The 20,233-nt window shown below is 37.3% G+C and overlaps 1 protein-coding gene across 1 annotated transcript in view; it reads right to left on the bottom strand.

Annotated features, from left to right (window-relative positions):
- LOC120530667 (low-density lipoprotein receptor-related protein 1B-like) overlaps positions 1–20,233 on the bottom strand; it is a 1,848,048-nt gene that overhangs the window by 254,485 nt on the left and 1,573,330 nt on the right. The window contains exons 63-67 of the mRNA XM_039755091.1: positions 18,644–18,792; positions 18,447–18,540; positions 12,795–12,911; positions 10,708–10,827; positions 4,080–4,199 (exon numbers count right to left, since the gene is read on the bottom strand). Of these exons, the coding sequence (XP_039611025.1) occupies positions 4,080–4,199; positions 10,708–10,827; positions 12,795–12,911; positions 18,447–18,540; positions 18,644–18,792 (600 nt within the window). The remainder of the gene's footprint in view (positions 1–4,079; positions 4,200–10,707; positions 10,828–12,794; positions 12,912–18,446; positions 18,541–18,643; positions 18,793–20,233) is intronic.

Here is a 20,233-nt window from a genome sequence, read left to right as displayed (position 1 = left end):
AGAATTAAATAAGAATCTGACACTTCAGCGGACGTTTTACCGTGCACAATCACAAAGTGATTTCAATTGAGCTGCTTTTATGGGAGACACAACCACTTGCCCCACTTTCCCTGTTGCCAAGTAATGTTAAACCAAGTCGTCACTACGGTGTTCCCAAATACGCACTTTGCTGATAAACTGAGCGCACTGAGTTTGCACGGCGCTTTGGTGACTTTGAAGAACAAAAAGTCCGTCTACATGCGGCTCGAACCTTGTGCATGTTTGGTAGCACATATCTGTGTGAGAAGCTCTTCTCAGTGATAAAGACTAACAAAACAGCACACAGGAGTCGCCTCACTGATGAGCACCTGCAATCCATCCTGAGAATCTCCACAACACAGAACCTCACACCAAACAGAAACGAACCTGTTGCCAAAAAAAGATGCCAGGCGTCCAGCTCTAAAATGACATATGAGCAAAGACAACTGAATGATTTGATTTGTTATTGCTGAAAGGAACACATTTTATTTATATTTCCAGGTTTTGTTATGCAGCATGTTCATATTTGAATTTGTATAATTTTGACAGGATATATTTTTATGGAGAGCAAAATCTTTTGGGATATTTAAAATCTAAGTTTATTTTTATAAAATATAAAATTACATAAGAGTAAAGAAATTTGAATGTTTGTTCTTTTAATGTTTACTTTATTTCTAACTTGTATAATTTAGACAGGATATATTTTTATGGAGAGCAAAATATTATAAGTTGTTTAAGGTTTGAGTTGATTTATTCAGGAATAATATTCCTGTCTGTTTTACCATTCCTACCAAAGATATTTCTGTCGACTAAATAAAAATTCCTTCTATTTAAAATTTAAATAGAACTTGAACAAATCGATAGTTCATAATATCCACGCAGACTTGCACGTAAGAGCGGGTGTCATCCGTTTTAACAAACAGCGTATTGCACTGATACGAAATAGCTGTGTGTGTATATATGTAGATATGTATGTATATGTATATATATATGTGTGTGTGTATGTATATATATATATATGTATTTGTGTGTATATATGTGTGTGTATGTATGTATGTGTGTATGTATATATATATATATGTATTTGTGTGTATATATGTGTGTGTATGTATGTGTGTATGTATATGTATGTGTATATGTATAGATATGTATATATATATGTTTGTGTGTGTGTGTAAATATATATATATATTTATATTTATATATATATATATCTATACTAATAAAGGCAAAGCCCTCACTCACTCACTCACTCACTCACTCACTCACTCACTCACTGACTCATCACTAATTCTCCAACTTCCCGTGTGGGTGGAAGGCTGAAATTTGGCAGGTTGATTCCTTACAGCTTCCTTACAAAAGTTGGACAGGTTTTATATTGAAATTCTACGCGTAATGGTCATAACTGGAAGCAGTTTTTCTCCATTTACTGTAATGGAGATGAGCTTCAACGCAGTGGGGCGGAGTTTCGTGTGACATCATCACGCCTCCCCGTAATCACGCAGTACATAGAAAACCAGGAAGACCTCAAAAAAGCGCTCAAGAAAACATGCATTATATAATTGAGAAGGCAGCGAAACAATAAGAAGCGAGTTCTGCTACTTCGGAACCAAAGCACGATGTAAACCTACACTTTAAATTAAGTTCATAGACAGGCTGCGCTGGCGTTTGTAATTTAGTGCCTGCCCATATAAGGCCATCCGTCAGCGGCAATCCAATAGCAAACTGCCACGGGTAAATATTCACAGGTGAAGGACTGTGCTTATGGAGAGGAAGATGAGATGGTCAGGGTGGTGTTTGACACAAACTCAGCGAAACTGCCAGAGAAAGTTTTAAGTGCCAGGACTAAGGTAACATTAAATAAAGCTATGGACATAGTACGAGATGGCACCAGCACAGCTGGGAACCTTCGATGCAAGTACACCGAGTGGCTCACGTGAACTGATGCAGTGCACAGATAAAAAGCAACAGTTCCAAAGAGCTGAACAAAACCGAATTACACAATTGAAAAGGCAGCAAAAATATGAAGCGTCTGATAAGCATATTCATAAATGCAGCTACTGTGGAAACAAAGCACACGGTGGAAAAAGTCAATGTCCCGCTAAAGGAAGACAGCGTAAAAAAAAACCCGTGCATGCAGTTTGTCACATCACAGATAAAAAGGAAGACGAGCTGTTTATTGATGCAGTAAGGAACTAATCGATGAATGCAACCTCTTATCTTTACAACGATTGACAAACACGGAATGTAACTTGAACACATCGTACAAATACGAGCCTGATTGAAAGAAATAATGATAATCAAATCCTTGATGACAGCAACATTCAATAACACTCACAAAACAATTACTGTATATTGACAATCATGTTACGTTATTTTTAAAATGTTCCCTTTTCTTTTCATAACTTCTACTTCTCCACTGCGATACACGAGTATATATATAAATGTATATCTATAGCCCGATCTACAATATATACTTTAGCATAGAAAAGTGGTGGCACAATTGTAGAGTCTTCGCCTCTAACGCCGACATTCGAGGTTCGATTCCCGAGAGGGGATGTACTGACTATGTACGCGCGCTACTTGATTCATTTTACCTTCCCATCTCCTTGGTTTGGGACGTATGAAAAAATATTAGGTTAATGCAGAATCATGTTACGTTATTTTTAAAATTTTCCCTTTCTTAGCACAAGCACAGTTGAGAAGCTTCAATGCATGTACTCCATAACGCGTTAAAAAATAACGCATTTAATCACACTTTCAATTCCAAGCAAACGGGAACTTTTGTCAATGAATGATTTCCTGGTACATCCATTACACTGATGCACACATCACAGCTACAAAAATGTTAGAGTCGACTGTACGACTGATCATTTCGACTACCCGAGCGAAGCCTTGATAAAAGCATGGTTTTGTGCACACTGAAAAGCAAGCAAAATTAGATGCATTACAGAAAGCGGACTTTGTGGCTCTTACTGGGGATCATTGGACTTCCGTGACCGTTAGTAATTCTAAATACATCTAATTACAAAATGTTCAATGATCACACTGTTTTAGCCTAATGTACAAAATAATTTTGGCTAATGTTACTCAGAGTTTAAAGAGTAAGCTGGTCAAATTACCTTTTATGTTTCTGACTTATTTTTTTAAGAAGAAAAACTGCACTTTATGGTGAAATTTTGTTTATTATTATTTAAAGACAATACTATTCTGAAAATGTACTTAAAGTACTTAAACTACCACTTTATTTTTAAGTCTGCCCAATTTTAACCAGGGATGATATTTTTGTTTCTGTTTTGAATTCAAATGCAGTTTAAAAGCTTTTTTCAGAAATTAAAACAGCTTCAGTTTACAATATTCATGTCCATGTCTATTATTTGATTCTGTCGCCCACTAAAACCGTTTTAAAAAAAAACATTTGCGATTTGGGGCAAATTTACGTGTGCGATTACATACGATTAATCAAGATTAATTCTTACACAGCCTCTATATATATATGCCAGCAACACTCATGACAATTACAAAACAATTACATTGTCAATCATGTTACGTTATTATTAAAATGTTTCCTTTTCTTTTTACTTCACCGCTGCCAATCGCAGCTATTTTGATATATATATATATATATATATATATATATATATATATATGTATATAAATAGATAGATATGACAACAACACTCATATCAATGACAAAACAATTACATTAACAATCATCTTACGTTATTTTTAAAATGTTTGCTTTTCTTTTTCATAACTTCTTTAACACACTACTTCTCCGCTGCGAAGCGCGGGTATTCTGCTAGTATATATATATATATGACAGCAACACTCATCACTCACAACAGTGACAAAACAATAACATTGACAATCATGTTACGTTATTTTCAAAATGTTTCCTTTTCTTTTTCATTGCTTCTTTAACACATTACTTCTCCGCTGCGAATCGCGGGTATTTTGCTAGTAGATTATAATACAAAGCCTATCAGTTTAACTTTGCCTTGATAAACAATTTACTGAGTTAATTTACTGTACACTGTGACAATTGTTAACACACTTACCGCAGTTAGCTTCATCTGATCCATCAGCGCAGTCGGGATCTTCATCACATACCCATAACTTGGAGATGCAGTGCTTAGTAGTTTGACACTGAAACTGATCCGGAGAACAGGTGCTCTTGGCTGAATGAAAAATAATTAAAAAAAAAATATATATATATATATATAGGTAATTTTTTAAAATAAGAATAGTGTTTTTTTTATAGGGCATGTTGTGGAGGCCTGTTCACTCAGTGCTGTGCTGTGCATATCCTCAAGGCCTCTGCTGTAAAGTTACTGTTGTTATGGAAGTATACATTTAAACTGTGTTATATAATAGTTTAGTGAAGTGTAAGATACAACAATAAATAATCATTGACTGGCTGCTACTGATAACACTGACAACAATACAACAACATACAATATAATGACAAGATTATTCAGTTTAGGGTTATACAAGCTTTTAAAATGTAATGATCCATTTTCCAAAGAAGTGCCTATCTAAACTTGGATAGAATTTCAGTCCATTATAGGGCACACTCAAGATAAAGTGTGTATTTGTTGTCATGTGCATGTCTCCAAAAGGAAAGTAACAGTTATAAATTACAAATAACAGACAAAAAAAACAATACCTAAAGGTAGAGTATACTTAATATACTATATATAATATGTAGGCCTATATATACTATATATAATACTATAATATAATATGCTATTGTGGGCTACATCAGGATTAGGCAGGAGAAGAAGTATAGGAACCTAATCAAGGACTTTGTTAAATGGTGCGACTCAAACCACTTACACCTGAACACCAGCAAAACCAAAGAGCTGGTGGTGGATTTTAGGAGGCCCAGGACCCTCACGGACCCCGTGATCATCAGAGGTGACTGTGTGCAGAGGATACAGACCTATAAATACCTGGGTGTGCAGATGGATGATAAATTGGACTGGACTGCCAATACTGCTCTGTGCAAGAGAGGACAGAGCCGACTATACTTCCTTAGAAGACTGGCGTCCTTCAACATCTGCAATAAGATGCTGCAGATCTTCTATCAGATGGTTGTGGCGAGCACCCTCTTCTACGCGGTGGTGTGCTGGGGAGGCAGCTTAAAGAAGAGGGACGCCTCACACCTGGACAAACTGGTGAGGAAGGCAGGCTCTATTGTAGGCATGGAGCTGGACAGTTTGACATCTGTGGCGGAGTGATAGACGCTGAGCAGGCTCCTGTCAATCATGGAGAATCCACTGCATCTACTGAACAGTATCATCTCCAGACAGAGGAGCAGTTTCAGTGAAAGACTGCTGTCACTGTCCTGCTCCACTGACAGACCGAGGAGATTGTTCGTCCCTCGCACTATGCGACTCTCCAATTCCAACCAGGGGGGTAAACGTTAACACTACACAAGATTATTGACTGTTATACCTGCCTCACACTCTCCACCTTGCATTTTTAACTTGCACTGCATTTGTATCACTCTTTAATTGATTTTGTTTTTATCTGTATGCTGCTGGAGTATGTGAATTTCCCCTTGGGGATTAATAAAGTATCTATCTATCTATCTATCTATCTATCTATCTATCTATCTATCTATCTATCTGTCTGTCTGTCTGTCTGTCTGTCTGTCTGTCTGTCTGTCTGTCTGTCTGTCTGTCTGTCTGTCTGATAGCACACATTAGGCACACTCAGTCATACTAGGATAATTCACATTTGACAAATTATATAATAATGAAACAATTTGCCATTTAGAAGTAAAAAAAATTAAGTGAAGTGGAGAAAACTTGAAATACATGCAAACAAAGGGGGACATACAAATGCAACACTGACACCTCCAAAAGCCAGGAAGTAACAGTGCTAACAACTGAGGTACTATGACACCCATTATCACACCACATGCTGAATAATACCTGTAATTATTGTTTTAGAAAGGCACAGCGTATAGTTACATATATAGCATATTATGTTACATTGGGGAGCCTTAACGTGTAAGTCTTGTGTTCATGGAGGACTTCTCTAGAGAGTCTGTTTACTTTATATAATCCAAAGGCACGTAAGTAAAACACAAGTTAATACTGTTTTGATAAGAGTGCATGAATGAGCCCCGCAAAGGAAAGGTGGGTCTATGATGGGCTTCTGTCTGAAGCTACCAGTATATACTAATATTTGAAAGAGACCTGTTTTGCAGTTAAGAAGAAAATAGTGAATTTAAATATTTTGCAGTATGGTATATACAGTAAGTTAACAAGAAAAATGTGAGATATTGGTTAAACTGCAGAATTTGTATTTTGCCACAATATGTGTTCTTCCTGAAGTTTTTTATTTGTCTTTTAATCTTATTTTATCCACGGTTGCATTTATATTTGTTCAGCTGTGAAACTAATATGTAAAAAAATAAACACACCATAAACTTCCAATTTAATCATTTATTGGTTTTGCACTGAACTATACACAACATTTCCACAGCTAGTCACTTCAGTGGAGTATTAAATTGCTGCAAAGTTCTTAGTTTGTTCATCACTCTTTTCAACACAGGCTATAGAATTGCACATATTTTTGATGTTTTGTCAATTACAACATACCTCAGTTAATGTGGAAGGTGCAGAAATTGTTTCACTACCTACTCTACTAGCTATATACAGTTTCTGTTTTTGATATTGGATACAAATTATGCCATAGCTGCAGTGACTCCCTTGGCAGGTGTATAGGGACACTACATAAGACATCTGAAATTGAATACCCTTGGCTCATTTATGTTATTTCATCTAAAATATTTTTGTACCTGAAGGACATTTTGTAACATGGAGGATTGGAGTTAAATTAAAAATAGCCCTTCTCATCCACTCAGGTCTGCCAGGGAAGAGTATCTGGTGATGCCACCTCTACATGGCATCAAGACTGAATCCAGACTCTTTCCCTATGTAGTTCCTAGTTGGCAGAGCAATCTGCCCACCTCCATCCGTATAGCTGACTCCCTCAATGTGATTAAGAAGCGACTGAATGCCCATCTCTTCTGTGAATATCTGTTAAACTGATGAAGAAAAAAAAAACTTTGATCTGTAATATTAGTACTAGGTTGTTGTACAGTGTTAGCCATTATAAATGTGGAGAAAAGCCAAGCAAAATGACACCTTTTATTGGCTAACTAAAAAGATTACAGTATGCAAGCTTTTGAGGTAACTCAGGCCCCTTCTTCAGGCAAGATCTTTTTAGTTAGCCAATAAAAGGTGTCATTTTGCTTGGCTTTTCTCTATCTGTAATATTATATATTCTTGGTTAATTTGTTTATTTACTTTAGTGATTGTAATCTACACTCACCTAAAGGATTATTAGGAACACCTGTTCAATTTCTCATTAATGCAATTATCTAATCAACCAATCACATGGCAGTTGCTTCAATGCATTTAGGGGTGTGGTCCTGGTCAAGACAATCTCCTGAACTCCAAACTGAATTTCAGAATGGCAAAGAAAGGTGATTTAAGCAATTTTGAGCGTGGCATGGTTGTTGGTGCCAGACGGGCTGGTCTGAGTATTTCACAATCTGCTCAGTTACTGGGATTTTCACGCACAACCATTTCTAGGGTTTACAAAGAATGGTGTGAAAAGGGAAAAACATCCAGTATGCGGCAGTCCTGTGGGCGAAAATGCCTTGTTGATGCTAGAGGTCAGGGGAGAATGGGCCAGCTGATTCAAGCTGATAGAAGAGCAACTTTGACTGAAATAACCACTCGTTACAACCGTGGTATGCAGCAAAGCATTTGTGAAGCCACAACACGCACAACCTTGAGGCGGATGGGCTACAACTGCAGAAGACCCCACCGGGTACCACTCATCTCCACTACAAATAGGAAAAAGAGGCTACAATTTGCACGAGCTCACCAAAATTGGACAGTTGAAGAGTGGAAAAATGTTGCCTGGTCTGATGAGTCTCGATTTCTGTTGAGACATTCAAATGGTAGAGTCAGAATTTGGCGTAAACAGAATGAGAACATGGATCCATCATGCCTTGTTACCATTGTGCAGGTTGGTGGTGGTGGTGTAATGGTGTGGGGGATGTTTTCTTGGCACACTTTAGGCCCCTTCGTGCCAATTGGGCATCGTTTAAATGCCACGAGCTACCTGAGCATTGTTTCTGACCATGTCCATCCCTTCATGACCACCATGTACCCATCCTCTGATGGCTACTTCCAGCAGGATAATGCACCATGTCACAAAGCTCGAATCATTTCAAATTGGTTTCTTGAACATGACAATGAGTTCACTGTACTAAAATGGCCCCCACAGTCACAAGATCTCAAGCCAATAGAGCATCTTTGGGATGTGGTGGAACGGGAGCTTCGTGCCCTGGATGTGCATCCCACAAATCTCCATCAACTGCAAGATGCTATCCTATCAATATGGGCCAACATTTCTAAAGAATGCTTTCAGCACCTTGTTGAATCAATGCCACGTAGAATTAAGGCAGTTCTGAAGGCGAAAGGGGGTCAAACACCGTATTAGTATGGTGTTCCTAATAATCCTTTATGTGAGTGTAGATTGTAAATGTATGAGTTACTACATCTTTACACTTGTGCCAATAAATTTTTGTTACCTGTCCTATTACACTTGCTGAACAAATAGGCCCCAGCCTAATGTTACTCGATTGTTTTACCTCTTTTGTAAGTCATTTTGGATAGAAGCCTCTGCTAAGCAAATAAATGTATATTTAGATGTAGAAATACATTACTTAGGTGATTAACTCCTTAAATGTGAAAACGTTCTCACTTTTTACACTCAAATCACTAGTTTTTATTAGTTATTCAGGAAACAGAAAGAAACTTTTTTTCTCTTACATAATGTCTAGGGTCTTGAATATTTAAGAAAAATAACAGTCCAATATAAGTAATCATTAATAACTATAATTTTACAGAATAATTGTCACTGATATATTTAGAAAGCATACATTATGTATTCATTCAGTTCTGTATTCCCTCACTATTTATATACTGTAGTTGTGGAAAAACCTAACTTAGAAGCTGTGGCTGTAAGCCACAATGCCATTCTTGTTGGACTGTTAGGCAAAGTGGGAGTATAAGGAGGAACACTTTTACAGAACAAGAAACGTTTCACACATTACATACTTTGACAACTAACATAAGCACAGACAGACCTCTCCCATTCAGACAAAATCACATGACCACAATTCTGTAGCATCACCTGGTTTCATGTAGCACATTCCACTAGCATCATCATCAACCAATGCTAAATCGGTAAAAATAATAAATTAATGTCGCTTGATATCTTAATATGGAAAGGCCAAATCTTAAAAAAAAAAAAATAACCTACTGAAACAATTTTTTCAATCTGATAATAAAATTTTATATTTATTAAATCATTACTTAATCATTAATTAATTAATTAAGCAAAAACCTATATAAAAAACACAACATTTAAAGAACAATTAAACCAGCAGACAAGCTTCCTAATGTCACAGAATCAAAGTTGTAGCTACTGTATCCTTATAGCCTCACCTGAGAATACTGATCCTGGTACAAAATTTGACCTAACAGAGCCAATATTGGCAGTTATAGATTAGTGTAAAATAAATGACACGTACAAAAATACAAATAGAGTGATGGCAAGGCTTCAAGGGTAAATGAACAACACAAAGGAAAACAAAGACAGTGACATATTACTGCAGTCCTGACTAAATGATCAAAAAAATGTAAGATCAATTTGATACAACAACCACTTAAGACATTACAAGATGTAATTCTGACAGTTAGCTACTTAGCTTTCTCCGATTTATACAGGAGATGAATCATGATAGTATGTGCACTTGCTATAATTGTTTCAATCACTGTTTTAAGTTTACATATCACAATATACAGCTCTACTTTTATAACTTCTTTCTGGAACATCAAGTCTGATCAAATCAAAATAAACCAGACACTTAAACAATATGTAAAACCAGCAACTTCTCAGACTCAGTCAATTTTATTTTAATCATACTCTGTTCCACTACTAGAACATAAGTCTAGTTTATTGTCGCTAACACTAGTATCTCTTATCTACACCCTTAACTGTTTTTCTAGCACCATTACAAACCGCAATTGATTAGTGGTGTCTTATTCATTTTATTGTTATATCAATTCTCTTTTTAACTTCAATCTGTGCTAAAATGGAGGCAGTTTTTTTAAATGTTTGCAATCACTCCACATAGGCTTCAAAAAGAGAAAACTGAACATATTGTATTTTATCTCTGAAAAAAAGCCCTGTAATTTCACAAGTTAATTCTACTTCAAATTTTCATAATCAAGAAATCCAGAAAACCTGAACATTTTTTATTGATCAGATCACATCACAAGACACATCATATCTAAATGAAAATAAAATGTACGCCTAACATTATTAAAAATGTAAATGATTTATATGTATAGTGAAATATATTACATTCTAAAACACGGTTATAATTCATAGTAGTAAATAAATAAAATACTTTGTACAGTATAAAGAAGAAATTACATAGTAATAATAGTAACAGATAACACTTTATTCATATTTGACTTTCATAACAACTTAGCAGTTCCCTTTCAGTTATTCCATGTCTTTTATTTAGCCTAAAGTCATCAGAAATCATTTACACTACTTAGAATAATTAACAAAAAAGAATCTTACGGCAGTCTGTTTCATCCTCTCCATCTCCACAGTCATCCTGGCCATTGCATCTCATGTTTAACGGTATGCATTTCTGCTTCTTAGTGCACTTAAACTGGCCAGACAAGCAAATGTATGTGTCTGAAACATAAGCACAATGGCCAATATTATTTTTTTCTTTTTAAAGGTGAAATGGTGAGAAAGAGAAAGAGCAAGCAAGAGATGCCCAAGTACTTTAGATTTACCATTAAATAAGTATTTAAAAGCTTTACATACAATAAGACCACCATTACTAGTGTGCAGCAATGGACACAGTTTCACTTTTAAACCATTTTCTTCACATGACATACTTTACATTCCTGCTGTTAATTGTACTTCTTGCTTAATTATATGCTTTCCCCAGTCCCTCATTTGTAGTCATTTGTAGATTAACAATGACATGAATCTTATTCACTGATTCATTTTCTAAAATCACCTATTAATGTACTGGGTCTCAGAACATCCCCTGGCAGCATTGATTTTAATGTAGGAACCAACCCCAAATCAGTACATTATTTAGAACCATACCAACTTATATTTACCAACCAACCTAACATTCCATCTTTGGAATGTGGGAAGAAACATAAAGAACTGAAGAAAATCTATTTGGGCATTCAAAGTTAACCAAGGCAGTGATTGGCCTCGAATTTGAAACTGGGACGCAGGGCAATTGAGGCAGTGAAGCATTAGGTGTGTGGGCAAGACAGCTTTTTGTTTGGTTATTTTCAGATCTTCTAGTATGCACCTGTATTCTCTGCTTTTTTTGCGCATTTCAGCCCATGCTGTTAAAACTCTTTATACTTTCACCCTTAACCAGTGTCGTGTACCTGCGAGTAAGAGGACGTTGTATGGACCAAGTGAAGGTAATTCCACGCCAAGCCAGGGGGTGCCGGTGTGCACTAAACCTTCTCCTGTTATCTATACAGACCAGCTGTGGGAAAACCTGTCTGACTCAACATTGAAGATGTCATTTCTGGTGCCCAGGATGATGTCACTTCTGGCACTGGTGCCTAGAATGGCATCACTTTCGGTGCAGGCGCCTAGGATGACGTCAGAAGAAGGTCACTTCCGGTTTATTCACTTAAAACCGCCATCTTTTCAAACCTTCGGCAGTTCATGTCTGGATTCCAACTAATCAACCCATTGTAGGCAAGAATAATATATGGGTGGCTGCCCCAAACCTTTTTAAGTGTGTCAAATCTGATCTTTTCACACCAGCAACCAATCAATAGCGAGCTATCTATTTGTACCTGTGTATGTTTGTCATAAAGATGTTTAAATAAGAGTATTTAGAAAAAAATAAAACAAAAACTAATTTTCACTGGTTGAGAGCGTGCACTTATAACTCGTTGCTGCACCCACCCCATGACAAACCTCCTAGATTGCGACCTGAGTGCAGAAGGCAACACCTCAGCACCATGCTGGAACAGTGTGAGGTTTTTTTTTTACAGTGGCGGAAGTGTCAATCCTGCCACAAACCCCCAGGTTTTCCATGTAAATTGGATGACCTGCTTGCAAGATTAATGTCATACCTAGGATGAAACAACCACAGGTTAAGGGCCCTGCTCAAGGGTCCAGTGGAGTAGAGTCACTTCTGGTGTTTACAGGATTCGAACCAGCAACCTTCTGTTTGCCAGCCAGTCAGAACAAAAATAGAATCAGCTTAAGAGTAAAAATGGCCTTCTAATTCAAAACCTTAAAGGGGGAAATCACCTGCAAGTGTAGTGCTCTAGGTTAGTAACTATGTAATTGAAACAGTAGGGTTTTCTAATATAAAATAAAATATATACTGTCTGATTGCTAGCAGTGTAAACTACATTATTAGTACTGCAGATGCAGGTGTCTGAAGTTCTGCACATCCTATTCACAATATGTCTGTTCTAATAGATTGTTAGAAATTAGAAATTATTATTGATAAGAATTTTAATTGTTAAATTTACTACTTTGTAAGATTCAGATGAGTATCTAATTAAGCAAGATGGGCCTACAATCCCTCAGGAAACATTTCAGTAGATACTGCCATTAAAATTATTTGGGAGAGGAAAGCAGAAAATGTGAAAGTTGCTTACCACAGTTGGCTTCATCAGAGTTGTCCCCACAGTCATTTTCTCCATCACATATAAAAGGAGGAAGGGCACAGAGCCCAGTTCCACATTGGAAACGACCAGGCTGGCATTTAAATTCAGCTGAAAAAATTAAATTGGCATTAATCTAAGTATATAAAACACATTTGTAATTTCCATCAGATAAGTGTGGTAATACTTATCAAGTATGAAGATAAAGGAACAAAGACAAATAGCAGGAAGTGAGCTTAGATCACTATATTTTAATATTAACTTTATGAATGAAGTATGAACAGGAAATAATTTGTTCAGATAGTCACAGTATATACAGAATATAAGATAAGAGTATGAATGGAAGGCACAGAGAAAGAGATTTGATTTTTTAAGCTGAACATTTTTTGCATAATTGTATAAATCACAGAATTACAAACAGGTGTTAGTGAGAGTGTGTGCCATCTCATGTTGCCTCAGATGTGCTACTCGTTGAATAATAGGTCTCTTAGTTAATGCCTGGCATTACTACCTTAAAGTCAACTACTGTATTAGGAAAATTAGACAAAATGTTTGCAATTCCACATTTCCTGAATTAGTTACAACCCACTACACATGGAATATTATGCTGTCACTTATTTATCATACTGACATCCATTTAGTCCCATTTGGACTCATGAAATGTTTTTGTATTGGATTATATCTGCATTAGGTTTATAATGATTATTGGAAAGAAAAGCAAAATGCATTTCTAATGTAGCAGAAATTTTGATCCCTGAATGCATCCAATAATACTCTCACACAGTTCACAGAAATGCTAGAGAACAAAGTTATATTTTTAGGCATTGACTTTTTCAAAATGTTCTTAGCAACCTATTGTCACATTTTAAAAAAGCAAACAATTAAAGATGAGCAGTTTTCTGTTTTAATAAAAATAATTTATATAGATTAAAACAATTTGCCAGGGTAACTATGGCATTTGGCATGGAATAGTCCTGTACAATACCTACAACTGAGCCTATTAAAACAATCAGAGAGCGATGTCACAGCATTGAAGCCTGAAGGGACATTCTGCAATCCTGGTCACATTTGGAACATTTTGCAGTGTCAACTATAATGCCCTCAAGGAGCAGTCACACTATACATGTACACATGACACCATCTGGCAAGTGCATTTCAACTGTTTTGTGAACCTTATTATTTAGTTTAACAACATTCTTTCAACATTTAATCTATTTCTGGCCCAATAAATCGTTCTGGTGCTCAAGTTCTGGAGACATTTCTCACTTGCTCCCTGAAGCAAAAACAAACACCAGTGACTGGTCTGTTGATAAATGTTCACACGACATACCGTTTTTCACAAAACATTCCATCCTCCTCAAATGATATAATACACCTGTACAATCAGTGGAGTGGATTTTGAACATCTGAAATGTCCTCCCAGTGCTATGGGTTTGTAGGCAACTAAAGATGATACAAATTATGCATGCTTTAGAAAAAAACCCACCCATTCTAATAGTTTCACCCCACCATGTATCTCATTTAAACTGTAAGTTCAAGGAAGCACCATCCTTTAACAAGTATATAAAATACGATTCTCTAGACTTTGCGAGGTTCACCAATGCTGGTTATGAATTCTTATTTTGATTGTGGTTTGCCTCATTTAATGCATCAGGTTTCACGGTTTCTTTCTTTTTAAAACATAGGTGGACTTAATGCTCTGGAATGCTCTTCTGGGCCAAGTACGGGGGTCCTCTCCCAACAGCACCCTTTCTTGTTCCCAAGGGACCTCTAAAGCGCTGTCCTTGCAGGCTCCATCTCCTTAGTACCCCTGTGGGTATCCCACCTGGGTTCTGATATGAGGAGCACTGCCATCTAGAGCATGGGGGATGGAACCACTCCCATGTTCTGGCTTCCGCTGGCCCGTCCATTATTTTTTACAAGCTGGGAACAAAGTTATCTTTTCATCCAGTCAGCTAATCCACCTGTCTGTCCGGCCTCTCATCCAGATAATAAGCCATGCTCCTCCCTGGTAGGGATTGCCTGTTTTTATGCCACAACATGTATGTGCACAATAGAGGAATATCAATGAAGCTACCCATGGAGGGTAAACCAGTACAACAAATTAGAGAAAAAACTTTAACATCTAATTTCCCTACTGATGCTAAGTGGCAAAGATTATCTGTCCATCACTATGGAAGAGATGGAAAAACTAAGATTAAGACAATCACTAGAATTATAACAAACCTGAAGCACAAAGCTTCTCCTGTGCCAACATTTGGGCGCCCAATGACTGAATATAGCTCTGCCCACTTACAGCTGCTCCTTCCTGCCTAAATTGATCGTTGGACTAATCATCCTCTACTGATTCTGACGTCTGATGCCCTGTGACTGCTTTCTGGCCTTTCTCACTGCCTTATGCACTTCAGAAGTCATTTTTCTCTTTAGATATCCCTCAACAATGTAAAAAATATGATAATTGGAGCACTTTCTTTAGCAGCTAATTTGCACAGTGAGCAGTCAATTAATTCATATTCTTCAGAAAGCTTAGAGAAAACAAAATGGCACATAAATAATAAAACTCATTAAGTGGAGATGCTCTTTGCTGTAAGAAAGGAGAAACACAAATGTAATGGGGAGCATTTTCTTAATGCATTAAGATAATAAACAGCTCTAAATAAACAACAAAACAAGATAGAGCTACTGTATAGAGAGCTAAAATTCAATTTAATATCTCATTTTGGCTTATTTAATAAAGTATGCACAGTTTTCACTAAAATTGTTAGCTTTGAAAATGCGATGTCCTTTTGTAGTTGGCAAGTTCAGTGAAGCTGTGAATTAAGCCAAATGACCATAAGCATTCTAGAAAGGATGGAATTTGTTTGTTATTTAGTTTTCTCTATTTTTTTTTTTCAGCCATGGAAAAGCAGACTTTGCAGCTGGCAAGCCTTCTATGATCTAAAGTAAGTGGGATCCACAAGGCTAAAAATAATGAAAGTGGAGTGGCTGAGGAAAAGCCACCATTCTTTTCTCAAAAAATCCTGCCAAAGCAAAATAGGGAAATAAATATAAAAAAGAAACAGTAAAATTGCAAGATTGGGAGTGAATATAAATAGACATGAGAGGAAAGTGTTTAATGCTAAATGTTGTGTTTTTTATATTTGGAAGATTTCAGAATTGATTTTAAATACTACATGCATAGTTCATTCAGATGGAAAAGTTCGGAAACAAAAGACCATTAAAATAATTATACAAATGGCAAATTGACCATTTAACACTAGAATTACCAGAGCCAACGAACGTAACTCGTAATTCCGGCCCACCATAAATCCCCTCGTACCTCAGCTGATTTTTTTTTTTTTTCAGTTTTATTTTCTCAGTCTCGTTCATGATCTCCCTCGCCCCTTCTGATCTGATTCTAACTAACAGCGCCAGTATAAATTCACACCCAATCTGACGCTGCTAGTTTTTAAATAATATTGCATTTGTGCGATGCTGTTTTCTGATTGGCACTATTCAGGTCATAAAATGATTTCTTAAAAATGTCACATATATTTTTCTCTTTCTTTTTTTGCCTGGTGCTGCGTTGACATCGTGCACCGGAAAGCATGAGCTTATTCAGTGCGAGAAGAAGCATGCAGGTGGCCGGTTGCTGTGTGCTATAACACGCTTTACTTGGCGATGATCTGCATGCATGTTCTGTGCAAGGCATGCACGGTAACCACTGAGAAAAGAAGAGTGTTCTTTTCTCAACTTGCAAAGGAGCTTTGTCACCACTTCTTACAAGAAAAGGTGATGGATAAAGCAAAAGAGGATGCAACATTGACAAGCTTCTGTTCCAAGACCGCCGCTTCCCCAGGAAAGCAAACTCAGTCAGTGTCAGGCACCTCTTCAGTGTAATAGTAACCACAGCACAGAGAGAAGTGTGTACATTGCAACAGGTACAAATGTTCTAAATGAAAAAAGGATGGCCCTTGGGTGTGTGTGAACTGTTAACATTTGAATCTGATGATTGCATATAGGGCAGAACTGACCTCTCTGTACTATTCTTTCCTCTGCATGTCCTGGAATACAAAAAAAAACGGTACTGTGCACCAAAATGTGGACACTGGCAAGAACAAAAAAAAAAAAAAGTGATCACTGATTAGAAGTGCAAGAAGGCAGGCGAATGAATATGAATAATATGAATAATGCTGCATCAGTGCCACAATGCTTTCCTAAATGTACTATACAGGTCATAAAATGAGTTATTTGACATCATGGACTGTTAAGGTGCATACTAATTCAACGTGAGCAGGAACACTTAATAAAAGTGAATAAAAAAAAAAAATTCAAGTGACGGTGAGATACGAAGAAGGCAGATTTACCAGCATTTTTATATCAGCTTTTATCCCTCCAGATCAGAGAATTTCCAGTTCCATTGTCTCAAAATGCCACTTACATCTACAGTTATTCCCAGTTTCATATAAAAAGTAACTATGTCAGATCTGAAGCGGAGGGGTAGTGGTGCATCGTGATCGTGACTGAGAAAATAAAAGTAAAAAAAAAAACAAAAAACGCTAACTTTTACAAGTCCTAGAAATTTACACCGGCTGTTACAGACACAAATGAACTGTATGTTTTTATTGTATAATAGTAACAATAGGAGCAGCTCACTACACAAAACAGTACATTTGCAGGGGAGCTGGTTTCAAACTCACAACCTTTGGACTATAAGTCGACAGCACTAACTGCTACACCACGGAAGCTGTTGTATTGTAGTTGCCCTTTTTATGGAAGTGTTTATTTGATATTTGGCCATTAGCCTTTACATATTATACAGTTCATGTGTACATTTTGTCATTTATTACTAAAACGTGAAAAACGTTTCTGTTTTAACAATTTCTTTACATAGATTGTTTAGACACAAAACGCACATCAAGTTATTTCCCCTTACAATTCTGAATAGCTCATTCCCAGATAATCAATTGAGGCAGAAACTGGGAGAACTTCTTTGCCATTCTGAGGTGATGGGGGGGATAGTATAGCTTGCTGCTTGGGTTTATTGACACATTTAGAAGACAAAAGAGGCTGACAGAGAGGTGCTAAGGGATTTAAGGTGGACCAGAATTAAGAGTTTTTTCTTTGACTCTGGTAATTCTAGTGTTAAACAAGGAATACCCTCTGTATGTATTTCCTATACATCTATAGCAATGATCCAATGGAAGGAAAGAACAGAAGGAAGTAATTCAATCACATGAACATGCTGAGTGATGTTAATTAAAAAAAGAATGCTGCCATGATGATATATCCCAAAAACAGTCAATAATATGTATAATGTATATGAAAAATACAACCACAAAGATAAAATACTTCACAATACAGTGATGGAGAACTGGAATTGATAAGACAAAAATGGTGCTTTTGACACCAGGCTTGTTTAGAAAAAAATATGCATTTCCTGAAAGATAAAAAGTCATTCATCTTTCATTATTGTTTACTAAGCATAGTATCATAGAAAACATTTTCAAGCAATGTTCTGTCAGACAGACATGGCTAATATTAATTTAAACTGATATACAAGCTAAATGGTACACAGTATGCTGATACTCTAAAATGAATATGACTAAAGGTTACATATGATCAACAACTCCTCATATTGCCTTATAAAAATGATGAACTACTCACGACAGTCCTCCGGCTCATCAGATCCATCACCACAATCATCTACTGTATCACATTTCCACCAAAAAGGAATGCACTCATCAGTTCCACATCGAAACTATAAAATATGAATGGGAAGAAAATATTTAAAGCTGTTAAAATGTAAGCAGCATTTTAAAGTCTGGTCTATCACTGTATTAGACTAAAAGAATAAAACAAACCTGGCTTGCTGTGCAGTTGGACAGGCAGGCCTTGGTATCAGAAGCAAGGTAGAAATTAGAAGGGCAGGCACATTTGTAACCACCACCAGGAGAAATCAGACATAGGTGGCTGCAGCCTCCATTATTCACTTGACAGGGATGTTTTGGCACTATAGAAAGTTTAGAAAATATCAAATCGTTTAAAACGAAGCAAGATAATGAGAAAGAACTTTAATATAATTATCCATTTTCTCAAACTATTCTTAAGCTGGGAAGGATAGACAGACAGACAGACAGACAGACAGACAGACAGACAGACAGACAGACAGATAGATAGATAGATAGATAGATAGATAGATAGATAGATAGATAGATAGATAGATAGATAGATAGATAGATAGATACTTTATTAATTCCCAAGGACAAGCCTAACCTAGCAGCATCAGTCCTGAATAGTATGATGGATTAATTGAGAGCACACCAATGCACTTGCACACTCTTACTCACTCTGGACCAATCTGGGGACACCAGTCAAGTTTATATGCATGTGTCTGAGAGGGGATAAGATACCAGAGTACAATGACAATAGCCATATAGACACTCTGAAAATACACCCAGTTCTCTAGACCTGTAAGAAGGCTCTTCTATCATAATGACTGTCAATGAACTTGTATACATTATTATGTTTGAATCAAAATGTTTTGTTTTGACGTACTGAATAAAATGTTTCATAACCACCAAATAAACCGTTAAAAGAGAGTTTCACTGAAATACACTAGCACTTACAATAGCGTCATAAGGAAATAAGTGGGACCAGAACATGAAAGAATCAGGAAGTATTTTCTCTGAGAAACTAATTTACCTCACAAATGCAGACGTGGCCCATTCGGACTCAATGTCCCCCACCTCCCTCAGGATGTGGTCAAAGTTCTGCCGGAGGTGGGAGTTGAAGCTACTTCTGGGAACTCTGCCAGACGTTCCCAGCAGACCCTCACAACACAGCCAACCAGGCCTGACCGGCATCCTTTTCCACCATTAAAGCCTACTCAACACCAGGTGGTGATCAGTTGACAGCTCCGCCCCTCTCTTCACCCAAGTGTCCAAGACATGTGGCTGCAGGTCCGACGACACGACCACAAAGTCGATCATCGAACTGAGGCCTAGAGTGTCCTGCTGCCAAGTTCACATATGAAAACCCCTATGCTTGAACATGGTGTTTGTTATGGACAATCCGTGATGAGCACAGAAGTCCAATAACAAAACAATGCTTGGGTTCATATCAGGGGAGCCATTCCTCCCAATCATGCCCTTCCAGGTCTCACTGTCATTGCCCACATTAGCATTGAAGTCTCCCAGCAGTACGAGGTATGCCCTCTAGCACCCCCTCCAGGGACTCCAAAAAGGGTGGGTACTCCAAACTGCTGTACGGTGCATACACACAAACAACAGTTAGGACCCGTCCCCCCACCCGAAGGCGGAGGGAGGCTACCCTCTTGTCCACCGGGGTAAACCCCAATGAACAGGCTCCAAGTCGGGGGGCAATAAGTATGTCCACACCCACTCAGCGCCTCTAACTGGGGGCAAGGTCCCCACCTTCGCACACCACCCAAC

This window comes from Polypterus senegalus, chromosome 6 (assembly GCF_016835505.1).
Source record: "Polypterus senegalus isolate Bchr_013 chromosome 6, ASM1683550v1, whole genome shotgun sequence".
NCBI lineage: Eukaryota > Metazoa > Chordata > Cladistia > Polypteriformes > Polypteridae > Polypterus > Polypterus senegalus.
The sequence above is the reverse complement of the archived record's forward strand: the minus strand, read 5'-3'. Positions and strand labels throughout refer to the sequence as shown.